The sequence below is a fragment of the Coenobita brevimanus genome, chromosome 41 (genome assembly GCF_032717465.1).
Source record: "Coenobita brevimanus isolate Jiangsu-jjx chromosome 41, ASM3271746v2, whole genome shotgun sequence".
NCBI lineage: Eukaryota > Metazoa > Arthropoda > Malacostraca > Decapoda > Coenobitidae > Coenobita > Coenobita brevimanus.
This window is the reverse complement of record NC_136994.1, coordinates 16,784,742-16,808,949: the sequence shown is the minus strand read 5'-3', so window position 1 is coordinate 16,808,949 and position 24,208 is coordinate 16,784,742. Positions and strand designations below refer to the sequence as shown.

At 41.2% G+C, this 24,208-nt stretch overlaps 1 protein-coding gene across 2 annotated transcripts; it reads left to right on the top strand.

Annotated features, from left to right (window-relative positions):
* Positions 1 to 363: 363 nt before the first annotated feature.
* On the top strand, positions 364 to 12,002 carry La (La autoantigen-like). 2 transcript variants are annotated; one of them, XM_080270548.1, is made up of 8 exons: positions 364 to 519; positions 2,663 to 2,929; positions 4,351 to 4,476; positions 5,033 to 5,221; positions 6,120 to 6,371; positions 7,603 to 7,833; positions 8,870 to 9,037; positions 11,136 to 12,002. In XM_080270548.1, the coding sequence occupies exons 2-7, from the start codon at positions 2,690 to 2,692 to the stop codon at positions 9,035 to 9,037; spliced, it is 1,206 nt and encodes a 401-aa protein (XP_080126674.1). In that variant the 5' UTR covers positions 364 to 519; positions 2,663 to 2,689; the 3' UTR covers positions 11,136 to 12,002. The 2 variants fall into 2 exon arrangements, with proteins under 2 accessions (XP_080126674.1, XP_080126673.1); XM_080270547.1 differs by having other exon boundaries at positions 8,870 to 12,000.
* The last annotated feature ends 12,206 nt before the right edge of the window (positions 12,003 to 24,208 follow it).

Genomic DNA, 24,208 nt, shown 5'->3' with positions numbered 1-24,208 from the left:
TAGGTTGCGATGCGTGGGGCAGAAGTTATTTGTATTTTGGACAAACTCGGTTTATGTTTGGCAAATAGAAGTTTCTAAACGTATGATAAATATATCACCTAGAGATCAAAATGGAATCTTGTCAAAATATTAACCGGAAGAGTATCGCATTTTGCCAACTGCTTTTCCATACATATTTTTCTTGGAAATATTGATTTATAAATTTGGGCAATTTTTACAATAACCTCCCATGAAAGATGTGCATTCACCCAATACATACTAGTGTTTTTCTTTCATTTACGACTGATTTGCTTTTAGTGGTTTAGACTGGTAATACGAAAAAAACGGTACTAAATCAAGACAGTACATGATGTGCTGCTTAGACTGAAGAGTGGCGCCACGTGAAACGCCGCTTCATCATCTACAGCTTGCCAGAGGACGAAGGCAGTGAAATATCAGACGTCAAGCTAATCCTACAGTGTTCAGTAATTTCTGGTAGCCAACGAGTAGTTATCTTCCTTGTATCTCCGAAGTGGTAAGGTATGTGAGACATACGAGGCAGGGTAGCACATAAATGCGACGCTTCTCGGTACCACGTTATTTTTATTGATGATTTTGAAGTTATGCAGTTGTTTAGCTTGACATGCATAGTGTGAATGTATTTGGGGTCAGGTATGGACCGTGGTATAGGTTTAACGAAGGAAATTGTGAGTTATATTGAGTATTGGAATGCTGTTGGAGCAGCCGCTGATGTAATGTTATTCTCGGGATGGCAATATTATCACGGTTTAGTTACCTCGGCGCTTCACTCCGGTTACCTTGTGAGGGAGTGGTCAGAACTGCCACATCACACTTACGGTGTGTGGGTTTTTGGTTTGAAACAGGATACACTGTTGGTTAGGATCGATTTTTATGGTTGTGACCTGTGGCTTGATTGAGTTGACTTACCCTACTGTTTATAGTGTTTACTCGTTCTTACACTTTTTTTTTTTTTTTAATGCTTTTTCGTGTTATCAAGTTCCCTTTGGAAAGCATAGGTACGGTGAAGTGAGTGTTTGAATGGTAAACATACGCTGTAGTTGAAGAAGTAGCTTCCCCTTACCAAATCAGTTTTTCTTCCTGATAGACTGTTATGATGTATTTTTCTTATTTCTGTGGTGGTAAGTAAATGTTTCATGTGAAATCTGTTTCCCCATTGTTTTTGGTAATGTTCTGCTGTGTCGACTCGTTTGACTCGTCAGGGTAATGGTGCAAGGGATACCCAACCTCTCTTAGCTTAACTGTACCTACCAAATAATTTAATCTAACATAACCTAACCTAGCATTCAGTTGAGAAGTTTGGAAACAAAAACCACTTTTGAGTACATTGAGTAGGACAGACAGTCGTAGGTATGGCTTGAAGAACCTAATGGTAAAAAGTGGGAAATTTTTCAGCAGGAAAGGGTAATTTACCACCCTGAAAATAGACAGAAAAATACAGAAAGCAACCTCGAGAAAATGAATTACATTGGTAAGGTTCTACTACTGCTTCAGGTACTGCAAACGTTTACTGTTTGAATGAATACCCGGTAATGAGTATCAGATAGATCGGGCCCCATTGCTCAGCCCTCCTCAGGTCATTGGGGTTACATTAGAGAGATTTATATTTTACCACACAGTTGCAGGTCTTCCAGATATCCTATTGGAATGGACTTTTCAAGGGATATCAGTCTATCTATCTTATCTGTTGCCAGATACCTCAATCCTGTAAGGGTTGGTCACGCACAAATCATCTCCATGTTGCCCTGTCAAATGCCATTTCACTGCCTTGCTCCCAGTTTACACTCCCCTCTCTTATATACATTTCCACTCCATCCCTTCATCTCATCCTCAGCCTCCCCTTCCCTCTGCCCCCTCCACCTCACTCTTACACACTCTCCTCATTTGTCTCTCGCTCTACATCCTCTCCACATGGCCAGACCACCTCAAAGTGTATATATATATATATCGTAGGTTACCATAGATACTGAGCATTTTTAGAATTTTCTCTGTGAAACCATACCTAAAGACTTGTATCACACATGCTGTACTGTCATGCAGATGAAGGTACCACCAAGAGCTAAACTTGCTCAAACACTCCTAATGCATGTCTTACTTTTGGCATAATCTCAAATTCCTAACTGATATACCAGTACCGGTATTAGGTTTGGATAATTTCAGTTTGTACTGGATTACCTGGACATTAGGATAGGATAAGTTATATTAGATTAAGTTAGGATGGGTTAAAGAAGTAATTTCTGTTTATCTGTGTATAGCCAGACGCCTCAGTCCCGTAAGGGGTTGCCACAAACAAATCACCTCTATGTCGACCTGTCCCCTGCCATTTGCCCCCCCCCGCAGCTCACACCTCACTCCTTCTTGTATCTCTCCTCTCCATCTCATTCTCTGCCTCCCCAACCCTCTAACCCCCTGCACCGCACAAATACACTCTCCGCATTAGTCTTTCGCACTCCATCTTCTCCACATGGCCATGGAATATAAGTATTGTTACTTGGTTAGAGCAAAAAAATTTTAATCATGATCATGAACAAATTCCAATAAAACTTTGTCATAAAGTCAGTTACTGTACAGTACACAAGGTTATTTATAAACTTCAGCTTTGCAGATTTGGTTTTTACTAATATAGGTAATGCGTCTGTTGCAGGACTAGCTATCACGACTGTTAATCACCATGACTAAGGAAGAGACGGGAACAAATGGCCATGCCGCTGCTGAGGAGGAACAGAAGGCTGATGTAGTAGAGAAAACAGCACCCCAGGAGGAAGGCCAGAAGGAAGGTGTGGCAGAGAAGACAGAACCTAAGGAGAAGACACAACAGCAGCCCGCGGATGTAGCAGAGAAGATTGTGTACCAGATTGAGTACTATTTTGGTGACTACAATCTACCCAGGGACAAGTTTTTGCAGCAAGAAGTAAGAGAATTATTATCAGGTTGAGTATCATATTAATTACTACAGTCTACCAAGGTTTTCACACGTCCCAGGCCAGAAGTGATAATATGGGCGTGGCTTTTATTGTTTGCTAACTTAGATTCTCATATTGTTGCAGGGGGGCAGTGTAAGCATTCATGGTTCACAGCTGTAGGGTTGGCAGTGCAAGACCCTACCTGGGTTGGTTTGGGGATATAGTTTACCATCCAGTCCATAGAAAACTTTATACCATGGCCGACCCCAGTATTGAGATTTTTTTAAGAGGAAGCATGGTCATTTTTATTTATCTAAATTATTGTATATTTCTTTATTCATTTTTATATATACAGTACAGGCATTACTTTAGTTTTTAACTCCTTTGCTATGAGCAACGCACTGTGCCTGCAACACTCTACTATTGTTTGATGTTTGTGCCAATTGACCATTTTCCTGAACTGGAGCTTCTTTGTTGCTATTTTGAGATGAAATGATCATTATATGTAACACTTATTATACTGACCTCTGAATACAAGGTAGAATACATAAACATATGATGTATATATCTGTCTGTCTGTCTATTGCCAGACACACATATTTATACAGTAAGATCAGTAAAACAGTACAGTACATAAAAGTAATGCTGGGCTGTGAATAATATGAAGGGATGATTGATAAATGTGTGGTAGAGAGTGAGAGATAACATGCATGTGAGAGAGAGAGGAAGAATGACTTAATTGACTTTAACTGGCAGTGACCTAATGATAGTCAGATATCATAAAGATAATACATACCCGATATTTATTTTATATACGGTATAGCTTGCAAAAAACGTACCAATGGTTCACAAAATATCACTAAGTTGCTGCCACCCACCCTCTGCTTCCTCCTCATTCTTTCTAAACTTGTCATTATTGAGACCTTCATCTGACGAGTCATCACCTGGAGCCATCCATCGATTGTTGGTAATCATCACTTGATGGATCACATTTATTACTGGTACTATTATTCATATGTGATTCAGCCATGGTTCGCTGTAAGGGAAGTAATCCACCAGAATAATGTATCTCTCTCCACAGCAAACAGACACTGAACCTTCCTCCCCTGCAGTATGCCACCCCTGCATTTTTCTTGGTGTTTGTTGGTGGATCGAAAAAGTTGGTGTAGCTTATCTTGCCACGAGTACCATATCTGAGCAGGAGTTAGGAAGCTTTAGATGGCCCTCTGGTATCCCCATAGTAAAGCATTGGCTTTTGACATCCTGAGTATGTCCTCGTATGCCCCTGTTGCCTAGAAGTGATGTGCAGGGTATGTCATCATAGTTAAGGGGTTAAAGATGTAGGGCATTACTTTAATTACCTTATTTAAATACTGATTACCAAGAAGCATCCCATTTTGTTTAGTAACTTCAGATTTTTCATTCATAGATCAAGAATGATGAGGGTTGGATTCCCCTGGACACCATGCTCAAGTTTAAACGGTTGGCAAGTCTCTCCACAGACAAGGCAGTTATTGTCAGTGCTTTGAAGAATTCTCAAAACACATTCATGGAGGTAAGAGAAGTTTGGTTTGATAGTCTTATTAGCCAGGAACCATAATCCCATTGGGGATGGCCACGAATAAATCACATCCATGTTGCCCTGTTTCCAACCTTCAGTGAGCCCTCTCTCCTATACCTCTTCACCTCATGCTTGGTCTCCCACTCCACTTCACTCATGTTCCCTCAGTCAGTGTCACTTTATATTTGCTCCATATAGCCAGACTGTCTCAGGGTACTCCTTGCATTTTTCCAGCACATCAGCATCAACACCACAGTCCTCCCAAACACCCTTATCTGTCTGTTTTTGTTTTTAACTCCATATGCTCCTCAGGGAACTCATTGGTTATCTGTTACTGCAGCTTTATTAGCTTTTAAAAATTCAAAACTTTGTAAACTAGCTTGTGTGCCTGTTCTACCTGTTCCTTTTCCTCACTTTTACTTTCTGCAGTACTTCTCCCCTTCTCTCTGTTACTTCTGTTCCACTTCCCCCCATCCTCTACTTTTTTTTTTTTTTTTTTTTTTACCTCATCCATCTCCAGTAATGCATACCATACAATTTTACCCCAAAGGTGGATGAAAGTGGTGAAAAAATACGACGTGCACCAACACATCCCCTGCCAGAACAGAGTGAGGAGGAGCTGCGTGAGAAGGCTTTGAAGCGCACTGTTTACTGCAAGGGTTTTCCCAAGGATGGTTCTACCACACTTGATAAGCTTCTGGAATTCTTTAAGCAGTATGGACCATATGAGACAATTCATGTGAGTCTGAAATATAGTTTTTATGATGTTTACATGAGCATGCATTGTGAAATGGTTTGCCAACTGAATCCTGTTACATTAAGTTCTTCATATAATCTGATTGTAATTTGCAGATATATTACTTCATGGGTCACCATTTTCAGCATTCCCTACCCTGATGCTTATCTACGTAATCTTTCAGACTTGGATGTTCATAAGCATCATAGTATTCTGAAGATCATATGACAGTTTGCAGTTTACAGTTGTGCGAAATAAGTTTTCATAGCATAAAAATTTAACAGTACATGGGTGGGACAGGGCGACTTGGAGGCGATTTGTTTGTGGCCACCCCAAACGGGATTGAGGCGTCTGGCAATAGATAGATAGATAGATAGACATGGCTCCCCCATGTATTCAAGGATATGATAAGCAAGAGAGGGACCATAGAACCTGAAATCTTAGGTACTTAGATTTCATAATGTAATGAAAAGGAGAAAGACCAGAGCAGACCTCATATTTAGGGGTAGGTAGTTGATCATGTTATGGGAGGATACCATGAAACACAACAAAAGTGTCAATGATGATATATAGTATTTGCAGTCTGATAATGATAAGGTGCCTGTTGTCAAGGTACAGATGACTATAGAGATTTGTTTGTGCAGTAATTTTTAATGAAAAATGTAAAATGTGGAAATGATCGGCTTTTTGGTGGCTCCAGGATTCCAGGAGGTTGAATGATGTGCAAATGATTTAATTGGGAATCTTAATAGGTATGCTACTGATAGTTCTCCCACATTGGTACTTTCTCATTCCTTGTCTGTGGAACTTACCTGACTGCATCATTAGATGCGAAAAAGGTCAGAATAACGATGATATCTATTTCTACTGTTTCGTATAGTCACTGATTCCTTATCTTCAGATGCGTCACTTTTACAACAAAGAAGAAAAGAGGCAGGGGTTCAAGGGTTCCATCCTGGTGGTGTTCAAGACAGAGGAGAAGGCTAAGGAGTTCATGGAAATGCCTCAGGTCACCTATGAGGGCTCCAACCATCTCCTGCGAAAATGGCATGCAGACTACATTGAAGAGAAGAAGCAGGAGATTGAGGAAAGGAGAGCGCGAAAGGAGGCGAGAAAGAAGAAGCTGGAAGAAAAACATAGTGAAGAAAAGGAGGTAAGAGGGAAATTGTGTGACTAGCACAGTGCTGGTGCAATGTTGAGGTGGAAGAGCTACAGTAAACCCTCAATTGACACTAGATGTGTTATAAAAACTAACATGTTAAATGGAAATTTCTGCAAGTGAGTTAATGTTCCAGCAAGAGAGATGATCTCAGATATTTAAAGAATAGGAGTATTAATGTATGTGATAGTGTGATTGGTTGCATCTGTATTATTTAAAGGTGCAAGCCCATTAGTAGTTTAGAGAATTAATTGATGTCTTAAAGAGAAATGCTAATTGAGCTGTTTCAACCCTGCCACTTCACTGCACACTCTGTATATGAGTATGTCCTCTCTCCAAGACGGAATAGTTAGGGCAAAGTATAAGTATGGAGATTGGAAAGCTGGATGACAGTGTATCTTTTTTGTATTGTTTTAGTTGTCAGAGTATTAAGTTAGGGGAGAATTTTTGATAACCATCATAAACCTGCTGTGTGCAGCTGAGCTCCCCTAAGTTGAGTAAAATTACCGGTATCTGTATGACAGGATAATTCTATAAAGGAAGTCACTGTTGCAGTGGTTAATTATTCCACTTCTTACCCACTCATGGTCATGTCAGCTCTACTAGTGCTGTTTGTAGGCTAACTTCAGACAGTTTTATTCAGTTGAGGGTGAGTCAGAGAAGCCCAGTGGCATTAAGCTTGTCAACACAAACCATTTCGTGGTCAGCATAACTCTATCATTCGGTTATAAGGAATGCCAGATTATTTTTTTCAGCTAAGTTAGACACAGAGAAGTAAGGGATATATAAAGCTGTCACCATAAACCCTCTCATGGTCAGAACAACTTGAGTAGGGTATTTAATTTAGGAAACAACAGGTAACTGTAAGGAACCAAGTGAGAATTGTGGGGGCCTGAGTGTTAACGTAACTGTTTATATCTTTACTTGTTTTGACCAAACCTACACTAATGAATGTAGAGGGGGCAGCTCAAATATTTTGTTTCAGTTAGTGGTAGACTTTTTTTTTTTATGTGAATGAGAGTCATAGGAGCCGAGGAGTGTTAAAGTAACAGTTTGGCTTTGATTATCTCACCCAAATGAGCACAAGAAAACACTTGCAGGTGGACTTACTACAGACAATTGTAGTATTGTATACTATTGTGGCTGAGAGGTGATTATTTTATTTAACCAAGTTAGTCATAGGAGCATGAGTGTTGATGTAGCTGAGTATATCTTTGCTTGGCAGGCTCTAGAAAACATTGAGGAAATGGACCTACCACGTGGAACCTTCCTTCACTTCTCTGGCCTGCCTGAGGGTGGAGAGTCTACGCGAGAAGATGTTAAGGTGGCGCTGGGAGAGGATCAAGATAAGTGTGCCTGGGTGGACTACAGCAAGGGCATGACAGAAGGGTACCTCAGGCTAAAGGATGAAGACTCAAATAAAGCCATCTTGGAAAAACTTAACGGAAAGATCAAGGTTAGTTTTGTTCACCCCAAACCATTGACTGAAAATAGAATAGTTTATTGAATGAAGTACATGCCTATTTCCATGGCACTGAAGAAAACAAATAAGATGGTTTTTAACTTTCTTTCTGCCCAAATTTCCCTCGGCTGAATACAGTGGCTTGGTTGTGGGTGGGATAAAATACCAAACATTGGACCACGAAAGTAAACAGGATGAAGGCTGTAATTATCCTTCACCTTACCTCTGGCATGGATGATGATGATATACCTCGGCCAAAACAATAGACTCATATAATTATCACGGAAAAGCTTGGCAGAAAGATCAAGGCTGGTTGTGCTCTCCTTAATCCATTCACTCAGATGAAGGATAATGCCATGCTTAACCCGTTAACTGCGCATGGCGTTTTTTTGGAGGTGTCCATGGTGCACAAACATAGCAGTAAAAATGAAATTTCTCAGAGGCCAAATTTTGTCTTAGTAATTGAGAGAACACATGCCAAAGTATATAGTAACGAAATGTTAGCTCAATATTTACCTTGGTAAAGCCATGGATGAACATCGAAGTGTCTGATTCCCTATTGGAATGTATGGTTTTCATTTTCATTTTCAGTTTCGGTTTTGAAGGCTCAAACATGCTTGCATGGGTCGGCCTTGGTCACCATGGCACTATATTCGAAATTCACCTGCGCAGCCAGGGCTGTATTGAGCAGTTGCACTCGGAACAGCCCAGGCTGTATAGAGCAGTTAACGGGTTACAGTTGATGATTTCTATGGGCTGGAAGTTAAACAGAGTGGCAAAACTGGCTAAATGCTTCCAGACAGTTGCCGCAAAGTGTCGGGGGAAAAAAGAAATCTCAGATGTGTAATATGATATGTAACCAAGTCCCAGTGGGCTCTACAATATTAGATGAGGGTTAGATGGGTCAGTGTTGTTAGTAAGGAACATAGCTACTTTAGATTTAGCAGAGGTAAAGAGTAAAATTAAGAATGTTGGATTTATCATTACCACATATATGCTGATATGTAGCTGGATATTTGTGATGTTGCAGGTAAATGGCGTTGAGGTTGTGCTGCGTGTAGTGGAGGGCCAGGAGGAGGATGAACAGCTGAAGAAGATGCAGGAAGCTCGGTTCAAGGCGCGTATAAACAACTCTGGCAACAAGAAGCGTAAGGCTGGTGGCCGGGGGGGACAGCATTTCAAGAAGCGCAGAACATAGGTACTTGTGTCTACAGGTGGTTGTCTTTCAGTTTAGTGAGATTGGGGACCCTACTATTAACCTGTTCATTCAGTGACATACTATATTGTTTTAATTTTTGCAGCTCCCAGACAAATTTATTCAACATAAGACATTCCCCACTGGTGAAGGGAATAATGAATGCTGTACATGTATCCAGCTTCTGCAGTAGTACTGTACAGTATATGACTAACGACAACCTTTAGTAGTGAAGGGATCATTGAAGGCTGTTTTCAATGCTGCAGTTTTATTCAGCTTTGGTCATCACTTTTAGTAGTGAAGAGATTAGTAAGTCTCTCCAGAGTATTGCAAAATCATCTGAAGGTAGCTAGTATGAGACTGGGAAGGGGAAAGCAGACCCCGATTTTTCATGACGTTTTATGAAGCACCTAATGGAGAATGTGCCCGGTTTCATCATGGGGTACCTGACTTCAGTGTGATGTGGGATGCTGGCAACTCGGATCTAAAAATCACAGGCTTCCCACAAATGGCCTTGGAAATTTGGAAGTTGCCTTTGCTCTATCTCATTCATACAGCTGTGGGAGTCCATTGTCACATAGTGCTGATGTATATCATAAGTATAGTAAGTCCTTGTTGTAAGTTGCCTCTCGACACTGTTTTCTGCAAGTCCACAGCAGAACAGGGCAAATCATATATCAAGCATCAATTTCTACCTGTTACACTTATTTACCAGTTTCACTCAATTTACAGTATAATTTTAATGGGAAAAAATTGTGATTATTTGAAATACATCCCTGACATGTAACAAGACTTTACATTTCCCTGTTGGCTGTGATGATTGGAAAAAATTATATGAAAATAATTAAGTGTGTCTGCACATGAACTACTAAAGCAAAAGATATGAAATGGAATGATACTCTGATAGGGAAGGAATGAAAAATATTGAAGGCAGGATTGTTAGGGAACTTTTGCCTTTTAGTATTAGCTATGAGTTTGCAAGTATGAAATAGAAATCACTGGGAGGTAGTGAGGATAGGCAAAAAATAAATGTCATCAGATTGAAATGGTCAAGTCAGACAACAGCCTTCATTGGACTTTCTTAGAAGACACTTCAGTTGAAGGGAGGGAAGTTAGGTGTAACTTCCATTGATTCCTTTACACCAGTAGAACTTCCCTTTGTTGAAGGAACTTGTCTGGAAGTAGCAGAAATAAAATAAAATTGTCAGATAAAGAGGTCGATATTTCTAACATTTTTTTGTACATATCACAAAAATCTAATCACATTAATGATTAGGACTTATCGTTTATTAGAACACTGAAGATCTCACATTCTTAAACGAAGCAGATATATAAATATATGTACAGTATGTGTCTTCAGGTAACCTAATATCCATGAACTCTATTGTATGATCATTTCCTCCATACAAATGCTTGAGAATTATAGCCACCGAATTTTAAACGATATATGATAGATCGTATGTTATTATTAATTACTACTACAAAGTTACAAACTATTACGTGCATATTTAGTTATGTACATATTACCACGGTGATTATTCAGATGTTTGCATGAATGTCAGTTGACTGGACCAGAGAATGTTTTTAAGAATTGATGTGTGTGCCAAAAGTTATCAATTGTTGATTGGTAATTGATCATCCATGTGTTCTTCAGAATATTAGATATATTTTCAGTGTGTAGATTATATTTTATTGAGAAAACTGTGACTGGTATTTATTTATGTATTTTATTTATTTTTTTTATCATAATCTATCCACAGAAATGTTGATTTAAATAATATACTACTGTAGAAAGTGTGACATCTAAGTTGTAATGGAAGCTGTAGTTACTACAGCTGCTGGTTGGTCTCTACATCATGCAGTTTAGTATAGGACCACATATCCAATGTTAAAAAGTGTTGTTAGTGAATCTTGGGTCAAGTTTATATCTGGAACTCAGTGCTTGACTGTAGTGCCAAGATTGCATAACAAATTTTTGATCCATTCTCTGTCTTTAGTAGGATGACAAAGTGAGTATAGAATCCCTTTTGTTCTTCGTGCAGAAAGAAACATTTGTTTTAAGAGAAAAAGTTGATCATAATTTTTTATTGTTCTTTTGCAGGAAGGACGAAGAAGGAAAAGTTCATACCATCCTGTGTCTTTTGCTCTTGTAAAAACAAGCCAAAGTTTTGGCAGGGAATGATCATGAGTTTGTTCAGTATGTCTTGCCCCAGTACACTAAACCTTGCCTTTGATCTTTTCATATTGACTAGTACATTTGTATTTGTAACTCATGTGCGACTGTATTCGAAATTTGTAATGATGTCTGCTCTTTTATGTATAGTACTTATATAAATTTTTATGTTTTTATTAATTACTTTGCATCACATATTGCATTATTGTGATACAGTACTGTATATACCGTATCATACATTACATTCATGACATTTTTGGTGTGTTTGGAATTTGCCCTACTTAAACTGAAAATACAGTAGTGAACATCAAAAGTAAGGAGAGATTTAAATCTGGTTCAGAACATAAATTGGACAGTCTGTTCCCTGACAGCCAGCAGTCGTGTTTTACAATTGACAGCATCACAAATTTTCTTTTGTCAGCCCTAGAGCAGTTTGTTTCCAGAGATCCAGCAGTCTTTCTGTGTAAAATAGATTACTTCACAAATTTTTCCATGTGACTTCTTGGACACAGTAGCCATTTTTCATACTAAATACAGTACACAGTAGGACTGTCTTCATCAGAATTGGTATGACTGTATTAAAAGGAGTGTTTTTATGCCACTGGTGGACTGTGTACAAGACTCAAGATAGGTTAAGACATTTTATTGAAAATAAAATCTCTGTTGTTTACTCCCCTAGCTTGGGATCAGTCAGATTTCCTTTTGGACAGCAGCCAAGTTCTCCACTGCCTAACCACCACCTCCTTCTATAGAAAAACTAATGTAATTTGGACAAGTTTTGCTTGTGCTGACCTATGTTAACTTTTTTTTTTGTGTGTGTGTAGATTGAAACTGATAATGGTGACATAGGTACTGATAAGTATTGTACTTTCCATGTAAGTTGTATCAGTACCTCGCTGTAAATACTATATTAAGGTATTGGCATCATTGTTGTTGTACAGTTTTGTTTCCATGCTTAGCCTATGAGTTCAAGACCCCTTTTTTGATAAGGGCTAAGGCATTGCCCCTGGGTAGAGGGCTTTGGTTTTGGAGCGTGTATCACTTTATGACTGGACGCCCTTCCTGATGTCACCAACGACCCTTGAATGGACTAGAACCTCCGACCCTTCGGTCAGAGTGCTCCTACTCACTGAGCCATGGCTGCTGCAACCTGCTAGGTGACAGGAGAGTGCTACCTCTCCTGGCAGGGCAGCTTACCTGGGCACGATGTGAACTCGTGACTTTTCAGTCTCATGTCAGTGTACAACAGACCTCTTCAATAGTAGGTTTGATCATAGTACTCAATAAACAACCAGTGCTGAGGGTGTTGGCATAGTACTGGTTTGTGTTTACTTGGGAATAATTTTAGAGCCTCCACTAACTTCAATGCATTGGCTTAAAGTCAGTGTTCCTACATTCCATGAAAGGAAAGAACTGATGGGCTTACTTCAATATCAGATCAAGCATTCAGTTGTATGTTGCTTTTGGAGACCAGAAGTGTGAAATAATTTAGACTGGGAAAGGTGACAGATACTTCTTTTGGGGAGACCAGAATTGTGAAAGAGTTCTGACTGGGAAAGGTGACAGTGGCTTCTTTTCCCTCCACTTATTTTCAGACATATATAATGTTCATGACTACTTGTATGGGTCTGCAGTTTGGGAGGACTATGCTAAATTCCCTACTACTTCAACAAACTTTTCATTTATCGAGACCTTAAAATTTGCAGGCAGGTTGGCTTTCAGTTGTAACAATCTAAGAAAAAAAAAAGTGATGTGAGAACATTCTGGAGCTAATACAGTAGATGATGCTTAACTCTGACTGGTATGTTTTTTCACATACATAGTATCTAAATAAAATATTTGGCTTAAGCTATAATAATATAGAAGTGAGACTACCAGCAAAAGGATTAATATGTTGGGATCAGTAGCGAATATCACTAATCTGTTTATTATATCTGTCAAGGTGCAAGATTTTGTTTCCCTGTGAGGCAGAGTGCATTTGAGTTGGGTTTTACTTGATGGAACTGGGCCACTACAACAACAAGTTGTGAGTGCATGACATTAGGTGAGCCTTGCAAAGTAAAAATGAGCCTCCTTGCTCAATACTGTACAATATACTCTTGGCCTAAAACTCCCATCGCTCTAATCAGAATGCTTAGTTGTTGCAATAGAGTAACACTAGAATATGATGCAAGTTATAAAGAATTATTATGGAAAGGATGTAGAGCCGTATCATTGTCTTTTTCTGTCACAATGAAGTGAAATAAGCCGCAAAGGGATGAAAATCTGGCCGGCCCAAGTTAGGGTGAAAGAACTATATAGTCAAATCAACCTTCAGATATGACGACGCGGCCATCATCTGGTCCGAAAGGGATAGGGCTCCAACCAAGTTAAGAAAAAATGCATTCTAGTGACAACATTGGCTGCTGGTGAATAAGGGAAGTCCACCACTGCAACAAAACTAGTCTGTTTTAATCTGATGGAAATGGGCCACTAACAAATACTTATTATGGGGATGAAATTCCATGACCCTTTGTTAATGAGAGAGAAATAAAGTCCACCATCAACTGAGCTAAATGGGTTGGGGTGTTTATCAGAGTTGAGCAAACGACGGTGCCATAGAGGGAGCAATTCTACCTCCCATTTGCTGGCCACCATACTGTCTTGTGGTTGATGAGTAGTGGAGACAACCACAGGTTGTGCCGACACCTCCGTGTGATGCAGCAGCCACGCCTATCTCATCTGTCATCCAGAATGGGGCTATCACTGCTGGCAGTTTTACACGTCTGATGTAGGTTGAAGTGAATCACGGAAGACCTACAGTATTCTTGTCAGTCGGATACTCCCGTGTGGTAATTTCGTTCTGGACATGTCATGCTGAGAGGCATGGGTTAAGCACAGTACAGACCATCCATCCATCCATCATCCAGTCCTATATCGCCCCATGAGGAACTTAGGAACCTAGGGGTAGGCAAGGTGGTCCTGACATTTAAGATGAGAGCGACCAGCCTCACTCGTCCCTGAGTGGCATTACGAGAGCAATAAACCCTAACCACCCCTTGGATATAAACCTACACAGGCTCAATCCGATTGCAGCACCTTAATTACCCACTAAACCATGTGAAAATTAAAGTTTGAGATATTTCACTCGTGGTAGTGGAGAGTTTTTATCCTATTTTAAAGAGTGCCAGGTTCATCTCAGATTAATGGTTGTTCTTGTTTATCATATTTTGAATGGGTTAGTTCACCTCAGCATGATCAACTGTAGCTGTTGGTTTTACTGCACTACTGTTATCAGTACTTAGAGGTTAATTTCGTACCGTCCCGGGAAATTATTTTGTGGTCGTTGGACAACACAACTGAAATGCAGCATTAGGCAGGTTACCAAATTACGTTTGCACTATGCACCTCCATGTCTGGTATAGAATGAAGTGCAGATTTAACTCAGTACGATATCTTTTTGATGTCTATTCTTGTTGCCAAGAGATTATATGTACCTCAGATCTTCCTTGTTGTAAGTGAATTAAATAAAGCTGTATCTAACCCTGCAAATCAAAAAGTCATTAATGGGCTGAATGAAATAGTCTGGTGTTACTAAAAACAAAGTGTGATAGGCATAGAGTGGTGAAATAGGTTAGAAGTAGTGATAGGGAGGCTTGGAGAGATGATAGGGAGGTTTGAAGTGGTGATAGAAGCTTGCATCATTAGTCCAGAAGAAAGGATGTAATAATGTTTTCCAAAAGGCTTAGTAGACGCTCTAGTAAGGTAATTTCAATGCACCGTACATACCGTGTCTACCGAAAACTTCCTTCATTTTGACGACGAATGTATGACTGCAGTCACACAATGAAGAGAGGAGACTCCGAAATTCGGACAAATGGTACGTTAGTCTACAAATAAATACTTGCATATAAATATTGCCCAGCAAGTGTAAATATAACGAACGTACATGTTTATACAAAAATATCACGTTCAGCCCAACACAAAAGTGAGATGGTGTGGACCTGCGTATGAAGGGTGGGTGGGTGGGGGGTCGTTACCTGGATGTCCAAGCCTAATTCAACAGAAGAAGAAGAAGGAAGATGTTGATGCCTGAACAGATACAGGGAAGGCGAGAGAACTGCTGAATGGGATGCAGTGTTATGAGCCTAACGTCAGTGATTCAGTCTTCAGTGTATCGCCGACTGTGCTAGTGAAAGGTCATGGTGCACGCCGTGCTCCTGCTCTCGGTGAGTACACGTGTTTGATCTCTTCCACCAACCGAGCCACACCATACATCTATATATTCTGTACCGCTGAGTTTGTTTTTCCGTGATTTTAATATCTGAAACGTTTGAAATGCATGTTACATTGAAATTGCATTGCGTACTTAACACAGCGAGGAATTATAAGTAACATGCGTATTATGTGTGTACCCAGCCACGAGTCTGGTGGGATTGTGAGACCCTGTTTAAAAACAAAATATCGTGTCGGATTTTTCGGGTTTGTTACTTCCGGCTGTTTAAATAATTATGTCTTCAGTTAACTATGAAGAGAATGTGGAATAAAAATAATGTTCTTACTTTTAACTTTGTCAGTTTTTTTTTTTTTTCCTAAATCCTTTCTCACCCGTCTTTACGTTCAGATTTGTTTTTCCTTTTGCTTTGTGTGTGTGTGTGTGTGTGTGTATGTGTGTGTGTGTGTGTGTGTGTGTGTGAAGGTTTTCGTATTTAGTCCGCTCAAGACCCATCCCCGCCGAAGTGTATGACCAATATGCGAACTAATGATGCTTAGAAGAATCGCCAGTTATGTTTCTGAACACTACCTACTGAAAGTAAACAAATTTTCGATATTTTGAGAAGCTGAGTAAAATTAACCTCTTTAACGCTGAGCTGTAGCATTATATTAACACTGGTGATAGTCACGAAGAAGTGCCAGGAGTGGTGATTGAGAGGCTTGGAGTGGTGATAGAAGATTGAGGTGGTGATAGAGAGGCTTGGAGTGGTGATAGAGAGCTTTGGAGTGGAGAGAGGCTTGGAGTGGTGATAGAGGCTTGGAGTGGTGATGAAGAGGCTTTGCGTGCTGATAGGCCTAGAGTGCTGACATTTTGGAGTGGTAATAGTGAGCCTTTGGGTGGTGATAGAGAAGCCTGGAGTGGTGATAGAGAGGCCTGGAGTGGTGATAGAGAGGCCTGGAGTGGTGATAGAGAGGCCTGGAGTGGTGATAGAGAGGCTTGGAGTGGTGATAGAGAGGCCTGGAGTGGTGATAGAGAGGCTTGGAGTGGTGATAGAGAGGCCTGGAGTGGTGATAGAGAGGCTTGGAGTGGTGATAGAGAGGCTTGGAGTGGTGATAGAGAGGCCTGGAGTGGTGATAGAGAGGCCTGGAGTTGTAATAGTGGCTTGGAGTGGTGGTAGAGAGGCTTGGAGTGGAAACAGAAGCTTGGAGTGGTGATAGAGATCCTTGGAGTCGTGATAGAGAGACGGAGTGGTGATAGAGAGGCCTAGAGTGGTGGTAGAGAGGCGTGGAGTGGTGATAGATTTTGGAATGGTGATAGAGAGGCTTAGAGTGGTGATAGAAAGGCCTGGAGTGGTGATAGAGAGGCCTGGAGTGGTGATAGAAGTCTGGAGTGGTGATAGAGAGGCCTGGAGTGGTGATAGAAAGGCTTGGAGTTGTAATAGAAAGGCTTGGAGTGGTGATAGAAAGGCTTGGAGTGGTGATAGAGAGGCCTGGAGTGGTGATAGAGAGGCTTGGAGTGGTGATAGAGAGGCCTGGAGTGGTGATAGAGAGGCCTGGAGTGGTGATAGAGAGGCTTGGAGTGGTGATAGTGAATAGTGTGGATAGTTATAACCTTCGTTAATCTCAGTATTTATTGTCTGATAGTCGCCCTAGTAAAGATCAATTTATAGACAAGCAAATTACTATCATCTTCAAAAATTAATATTCTCATCAAAATAACATTATCTTGGAATGAACAGTCTTGCGGGCAGGCCTTTGGTTCCTTCTTCCTTGCATTAAGAAAGAAAGTTATAACCCCCACTTCTACTGAACTCATTTTTTTCGTTCATATTTTTATATTTCTACGAGTAAGCACCCTAAGATACGATGCATTAATAGTTAAATAAATAAATCAATAAATATGTAAAGAAGGAAATAGGGAAATATATAAACTGGTAAAACAACAACAATCATTCTCTTCGTTTTAAATACAAAAATGAATATGGAGAGAAGTATGTAGGGTAAATATTAGTCAAAAGGAAACTCAGTCTTTCTCTTTTTCATGTTTCAAATAAATAAATAAATATGGAAAGTAGTAAATAAGGTAAATATATAAATTGGTGAAAATACTACTCATTTTTTCTCTCCATGTTTTCATCCTTCGTGATCAGGTTGAGGTAAAGGCTGCTCTTTTGTTTTTATTATTATTATTATTTTTTTTTTTACCCTTGCGAAATGATGTTGCCTGTTTTATTTATGCTCTCTCTCTCTCTCTCTCTCTCTCTCTCTCTATCTATCTATCTATCTATCTATCTATCTATCTCTCTCTCTCTCTCTCTCTCTCTCGTTGTTAGTACTGAGGGGTGCAATCCAGTACTCCTTCACACTGCATGCCTTTGCTCTTTGTTGAAAATTAGTAGTGTAGCCGACCTCACTTTCTACACACACACACACACACACACACACACACACACACACACACTTTTTATCTCATTTTTGCTGTTACTTATTCTGTTACCTTTACTTTCATTCTCACTCATAATCTCAGCTTCCTCTCTCTCTCTCTCTCTCTCTCTCTCTCTCTCTCTCTCTCTCTCTCTCTCTCTCTCTCTCTCTCTCTCCGTTGTTACTAGCACCCTGATGCAACTTGTACAAAAAAGTTGAATATCACCATCGACTCTCTCTCTCCCTCCCTCTCCCTCTCTCTCTCTCTCTCTCTCTCTCTCTCTCTCTCTCTCTCTCTCTCACACACACATCCAAGTTTTCTCTCTTGTCGTGGGTTTTTCTCATATGATTTCGTTTTATTTATGGTGTGAGCATTATTCATGGTTTGCTGGCTTCCTTTGCTACTCATGAAGGAGTGACTGGGCTTCTCGCACGGTTAGGAGGCTTACGAACACCTCTTCCTTGCCGATTTATTTCTGATTCTGCTCCGTTAATATATTCTTGTATGCTATTCATGCCGTTGACATTAAAAATATCTAAGAAGCAAAAAGGAGAATAGTAATGGGTACTTTGCAAAAAATAAGTCGCTAAGGAAAAGGTGTTAGGGAACAGCCTTACCCGACGAGAATGCGAGCCTTTGTTGTGACGAGAGTGGATTTTGGCGTATAGCTTTGGCGTATGATTTTGGCGAATGGTTGTGCGTTATGATTTTGGCGCATGGTTGTGACGAGAGTGGGTGTTGGCGTATGGTTTTGGCGTATGGTTTTGGCGAATGATTATGGCATATGGTTTTGGCGTATGATTTTGCTTATGCTTTTGGCGTGTGGTTGTGACGAAAGTGGGTGTTGGTGTTTGATTTCGGCTTATAGTTTTGGCGAATGATTTTGGGCTTTGGTTTTGGCGTATAATTTTGGTGTATGGTTGTGACGAGAGTGGGTGTTGGCGTATGGTTTTGGCTTATGATTTTGGCGTATGACATTGGCGTATGATATTGGCGAATGATTTTGGCGTATGGTTGTAACGGAAGTGGGTGTTGGTGTATGGTTTTGGTGTATGATATGGTTTTGGCGAATGATTTTGGCGTGTGATTGTGACGGGAGTGAGTGTTGGCATATGGTTTTGAAAGGTGTTGGTAGTGGACGCTGTGGTGCTGGGTTGTCATTTTGCTTGGGAATGTTCTGTGTGTGTGTGTGTGTGTGTGTGTGTGTGTGTGTGTGTGTGTGTGTGTGTGTGTGTGTGTGTGTGTGTGTGTGAGGAGAGTGATTGAGACAATGGGAGGAGGAGGAGGTGAAGTAGGAGAGGGGAGGAGGAAGTGGGAGGAGGAGGAGAGGGGGTAAGGAAGTGGGAGGAGGAAGAGGAGAGGGGATAAGGAAGTGGGAGGAAGCGTTGAGAGGATTTGTGTTTGTGAGAAAATCTGAAGCTCCCTAACACCTTTTCCTAAGCGATTTATTTTGTTTATTGCACCTCACTGTCCTTGTCCGTGTTAAATACGTCCTTGTAATATTGCCATACTCTCCATGAATAACGTACGAATTTATATGAACCAGCCTTATCCAAATATAAATCGCTAAGGAAGCGGTGTTAGGGAGCTTCTTAACAGTGTGTAATCGCTCTTACAGGCTTGCGGTCTATTGAACTCAGGTCTGGAATATTGTCTGACACGTACGCTGCCGACCCCACCACGGAAGTTCCCTTATAAGTAACATCTAAGTAACTTCTTAAGTAACACCTAAGTAACACCCAAGTAACACCTAAGCAACATCCAAGTAACACCTACCGCTAGCGCAATAAATCGATACGTAGATGCAATTAGAAAGGTGTGTTTAATTTGTCAACCGGAAGTAGACACATGCAAGCCTTCTCACCTGAGCCCCGGAGCGCCTGTCAAAGGTGTCGGTAATTACAGGTGCACGTAGCTTGGATTGGGAGGTTACGTAACACTTTTGTCTGAGCGATTTTGTCTGATAGTCAAGAATCTTCGCCGTTTATATCTTGTCAGACAGCTTTAAGAGAGAGAGAGAGAGAGAGAGAGAGAGAGAGAGAGAGAGAGAGAGAGAGAGAACTCAATCAGGACGTGAGAAATTTTTACTTTTTTGACCTTGGTATGGGCTTATTTTATTATTGTTATTGTTAAGAATACTCCCCCAGTATCCCTGCTTGTCGTAATTGGCGACTAAAAGGGTTGGCGGAGGGTTAGTGCCCCTCCCCGGAAAACAACTAACTAAAAAAACAAACAATAAGCCTCGGACAAGGACTGACCAAACGTTGACGACCAAGGACCGGACAAAGGACATTGCAATTGGAACGTGGAATGTAAGGGGAGCAAATGATGAGGTGAAAGAGAGAGAGATTGTCCAGGTGCTTGAGGATGCGAAAGTGGATGTATGTGGAATAACTGAAACAAAATGGAGAGGAGAAAGTGTGAGAGAATGGGAGTATGGATGGGGTATATGTGCAGGAGTAGGTGAGAATGAGAGGGCAAAGGAAGGAGTATGTATAGTTGTGAGTAAAAGATGGAAGAGGAGCATAAGACAGTATGGATCAGTTGGATCAAGGATTGTGTGGGTAAAGTTGAAAGTTGGATTACAAATGTGGGCGATTGTGTGTGTGTATGCGCCAACGCAAGATCGTGCTAGAAGAGTGAGAGAAGAGTTCTGGACAAATGTAGAAGTGTGCATGGAAAAGTTTGGAAGGAATGATAGAGTGTTTTTGATTGGTGATATGAATGGTAAAGTTGGGAATGTGAAGGTGGATGGAATAGTTGGTGAGTGGGGTGTGCCTGCTGAGATAGATGAGAATGGGAGTGCGTTAGTGGACATTTGTGCTGGGAGGGGGTTGATGATAGCCAATACCCTCTTCAGGCATAAAATGATCCACAGGTATACATGGCGAGTGATGAGAAGGGTGGGTGGTGAATTGAGTGAAAGGAAGGCAATGATTGATTATGTGTGTGTGGATGAAAGGATGCGAAGATGTATATTGGATACAAGAGTTTATAGAGGTTGGGGGTGTGGACTTTCTGACCACTACTTGGTGGTGGCCAGAGTTAAAGTTCAAGTAAGATGGAGGAATAGAAGAAGGGAAAGACGAGAGGAAGGAGTAGTTGCAAGGAGAGTGGAAAGGTTACAAGAGGATGAGAAAAAGGCAGAGTATAAGAGAGAAGTGGAGGAACGATTGGGCAAATATGAGTTGGAGCAGATGGGGGACGTGGAAGGTGTGTGTAGAATATTTACAGAAGAAATATGTGCAGCATGTGATGTGGTGTGTGGAAGGAAGAGAAGACGGAGGGGGGTGCAAGGAACAGCGTGGTGGACTGAAGAGGTGAAACGGGCTGTGGCACAAAAGAAGAAAGCATACAATGAATGGATGAGAAATAGGGGCGTGGAAGAAGTTGAGAGGCGGAAGAGAGAGTTATATGTAGAAAGAAAGAGAGAGGTGAAAAGATTAGTAAGAGAGAGTAAGAAGAGAGTGGATGAGGAATTTGGAAGGAATTTGAGTGTAAAGTGGAGGGACCGTAAGAAAATGTTCTGGAAAGAGGTGAAAAGAGTAAGACAGGGTGGAAGTGAAGTTAGCAGGGGAGTGAAAGACAAAAATGGTAGATTACTAGTGGAGAAGGGAGAAAAAGTGAGCAGATGGAGAGAACACTTTAAGGAATTGTTGAACGTGGAGGATGGAAGTAATGCGAGTATAAGTGGCTGGGAAATGGCTGGAAGAAGGAGGGAGGTGAGAAGACAGGAAGAAATCAGTAGGATAGAAGTTGTGGAAGCAATGAAGAAAGTTAAATCAGGGAAAGCCCCAGGAATTGATGGAGTGTGTGGTGAAATGCTGAAGCATGGGGGAGAGATAGTAGTAGAATGGATGTGGAAGATGTGCAGATTGGCCTGGGAGGAAGGTAGAGTCCCGGAGGATTGGAAGTCAGGTATAATTATTCCCTTGTACAAAGGAAAAGGGGAAAAAGAAGTGTGTGGTAATCATAGGGGCATTTGTCTTCTTAGTATAATAGGAAAAGTGTATGGTAGGATACTTATTGACAGAGTTAGAGAAAGAACAGAGAAATTAGTTGGAGAAGAACAAGGAGGCTTTAGGAAGGGAAGAGGTTGTGTAGATCAGATATTCATTCTCAGATCTTTAGTGGAAAAGTTTCTAGAGAAGGGAAAGAAGTTGTATGCGGCTTTCATGGATTTGGAGAAAGCATATGACAGGGTGGATAGACTAGGATTGTGGAAAGTGTTAAGAATATATGGAATAGATGGGAAGTTGTTGAATGCTGTGAAGAGTATGTTCGATGGTGCGAAGGCTGCAGTGCGTGTGGATGGTGAACTAAGTGAATTTTTCTCTTTGAAAGTTGGGTTGAAACAGGGATGTGTCATGTCTCCATGGTTGTTCAATCTGTACATGGATGGGGTAATAAAAGAGGTACAAGGTAGGGTAGTGGATGTTGGAGTGGCCCTGGTGAGAGAGGATAGTGTTTGGAAACTCCCTGTACTGTTGTTTGCAGATGATACCGTGTTGTTGAGTGAAGACGAAGGGGAGCTGCAAGGCTTGGTGGATGAGTTTGAGAGAGTGTGTAAGAAACGGAATCTAAAGGTGAATGTAGGGAAGAGTAAAGTGATGGTCTTTGAGAGAGGTGAAGTCAGTGAATGTACAGCGAGGTTGGATGGTGAGGAATTGGAAAATGTGAGTACGTTTAAGTGCTTGGGTAGTGTGATGAGTAAGGATGGAGGTTTGGAGGGTGAAGTGCTTGAAAGGGTACAGCAGGGAAGAAAGGTTGCTGGTTCTTTGAAAGCAGTGATAAGAAACAGGGAAGTGAGCATGGAAGTGAAAAAGTTACTACATGACAGTATTGTGATACCAACTCTAACGTACGGAAGTGAAGCGTGGACGTTGTTGGAAGGACACAAGTCAAGAGTGAGAGCCGTGGAAATGAGTTATTTAAGAGGAGCTTGTGGAGTCACATGGAGAGACAGGCTGACGAATGAGGATATAAAGGAGCGTTGTGGTGTTGATGTGGATGTGATAGGAAGCGTTATGAGGAACACACTGAGGTGGTTTGGCCATGTGGAGAGGATGGAGGGTCAAAGACTGACGAAGAGAGTGTATGTGAGTGAGGTGGAGGGGGAAAGAGGGAGGGGGAGGCCGAGGATGAGATGGAGAGATGGGGTGGAGAAGTATATGAGAGAGGGGGGTGTGAGTTGGGAGCAGGGGAGTGAAATGGCGGGGGACAGGGCGACTTGGAGGCGATTTGTATGTGGCCACCCCAAACGGGATTGAGGCGTCTGGCAATAGATAGATAGATAGATTATTAACATCATCATCATCCTGTTCCTCCTCCTCATTATTATTATTATTATTATTATCATCATCATTATTATTATTAGCTTAGGACCGGCCTCTGTAACTGTTAACTCTCATAAATCACTTATGCAAATCATGTCAGTAATAAAAAGATAATATTAAGATGCAAAGGAAATTAAAATCACAGAGAAAGATCGCAGGCAGTACAAAGCAGAGAGGCAGGTGAAGGCGGGGTGGATGAGGCCTGGGAATGACATCACATAAACATCCACCGTCACACACACCAGCTCGGTTTGATTCCCCGCCATGCACTTCTCCGTCACCGCCTCAATTACGCTGATACCTGTTGCTGAACTGTGCTGATTTGTGATGCTGCTGTGCCGATGCCTTGTAATGCTGTGCTGATGCCTTGTAATGCTGTGCTGAAGCTTTGTAATGCTGCGCCGACGCCTTGTAATACCGAAGTACATTTTGGGAAGAGTATAAGCGCGGGAAAACATTAACTAATCAGGGTTAGAATGGATCACAGGATGGGAAGTTGGGAGACAAAATTTTAGCTATATATTTTTACCTATGGGGAACAAGGCGACATGGAGGCGATTTTTTTGTGGCCACCCCTTACGGGATTAAGGCGTCTGGCAATAGATAGATAGATTTTTACCCATGTCCTTGTCCTTAACTCAAATCCATATACTGTACTGTAGTTACATTACGAATAACACCCTCGAGAGGTTCAGTAGGTCTGTTGCTGTGCGTGTTCCCTTCTATCTATCTATCTATCTATTGCCAGACGCCTTAATCCCGTAAGGGGTGGCCACAAACAAATCGCCTCCATGTCGTCCTGTCCCCTGCCATTTCACTGCCCTGCTCCCAGCTCACATCCCCTCTCTCATATACCTCTCCACTCCATCCCTCCATCTCATCCTCGGCCTCCCCCTCCCTCTCCCCCCTTCACCTCACTCACATACACTCTCCTTGTCAGTCTCTCACTCTCCATCCTCTCCACATGGCCTTTCATTCATTATTTTTTTATTCTGACCTTTTTTGCGGGTGGAAAGGACAGCATGACCTAAGCTCCTGGACGCTGT

What these genes read in the sequence shown, in the direction of transcription:
- La (XM_080270548.1), top strand. Translation starts at nt 2,690, where the DNA reads ATGACTAAGGAAGAGACGGGAACAAATGGCCATGCCGCTGCTGAGGAG. An exon ending in ACAAGTTTTTGCAGCAAGAA is followed by an intron (nt 2,930 to 4,350) that starts GTAAGAGAATTA and finishes TTTCATTCATAG; the next exon opens with ATCAAGAATGATGAGGGTTG. An exon ending in CTCAAAACACATTCATGGAG is followed by an intron (nt 4,477 to 5,032) that starts GTAAGAGAAGTT and finishes TTTACCCCAAAG; the next exon opens with GTGGATGAAAGTGGTGAAAA.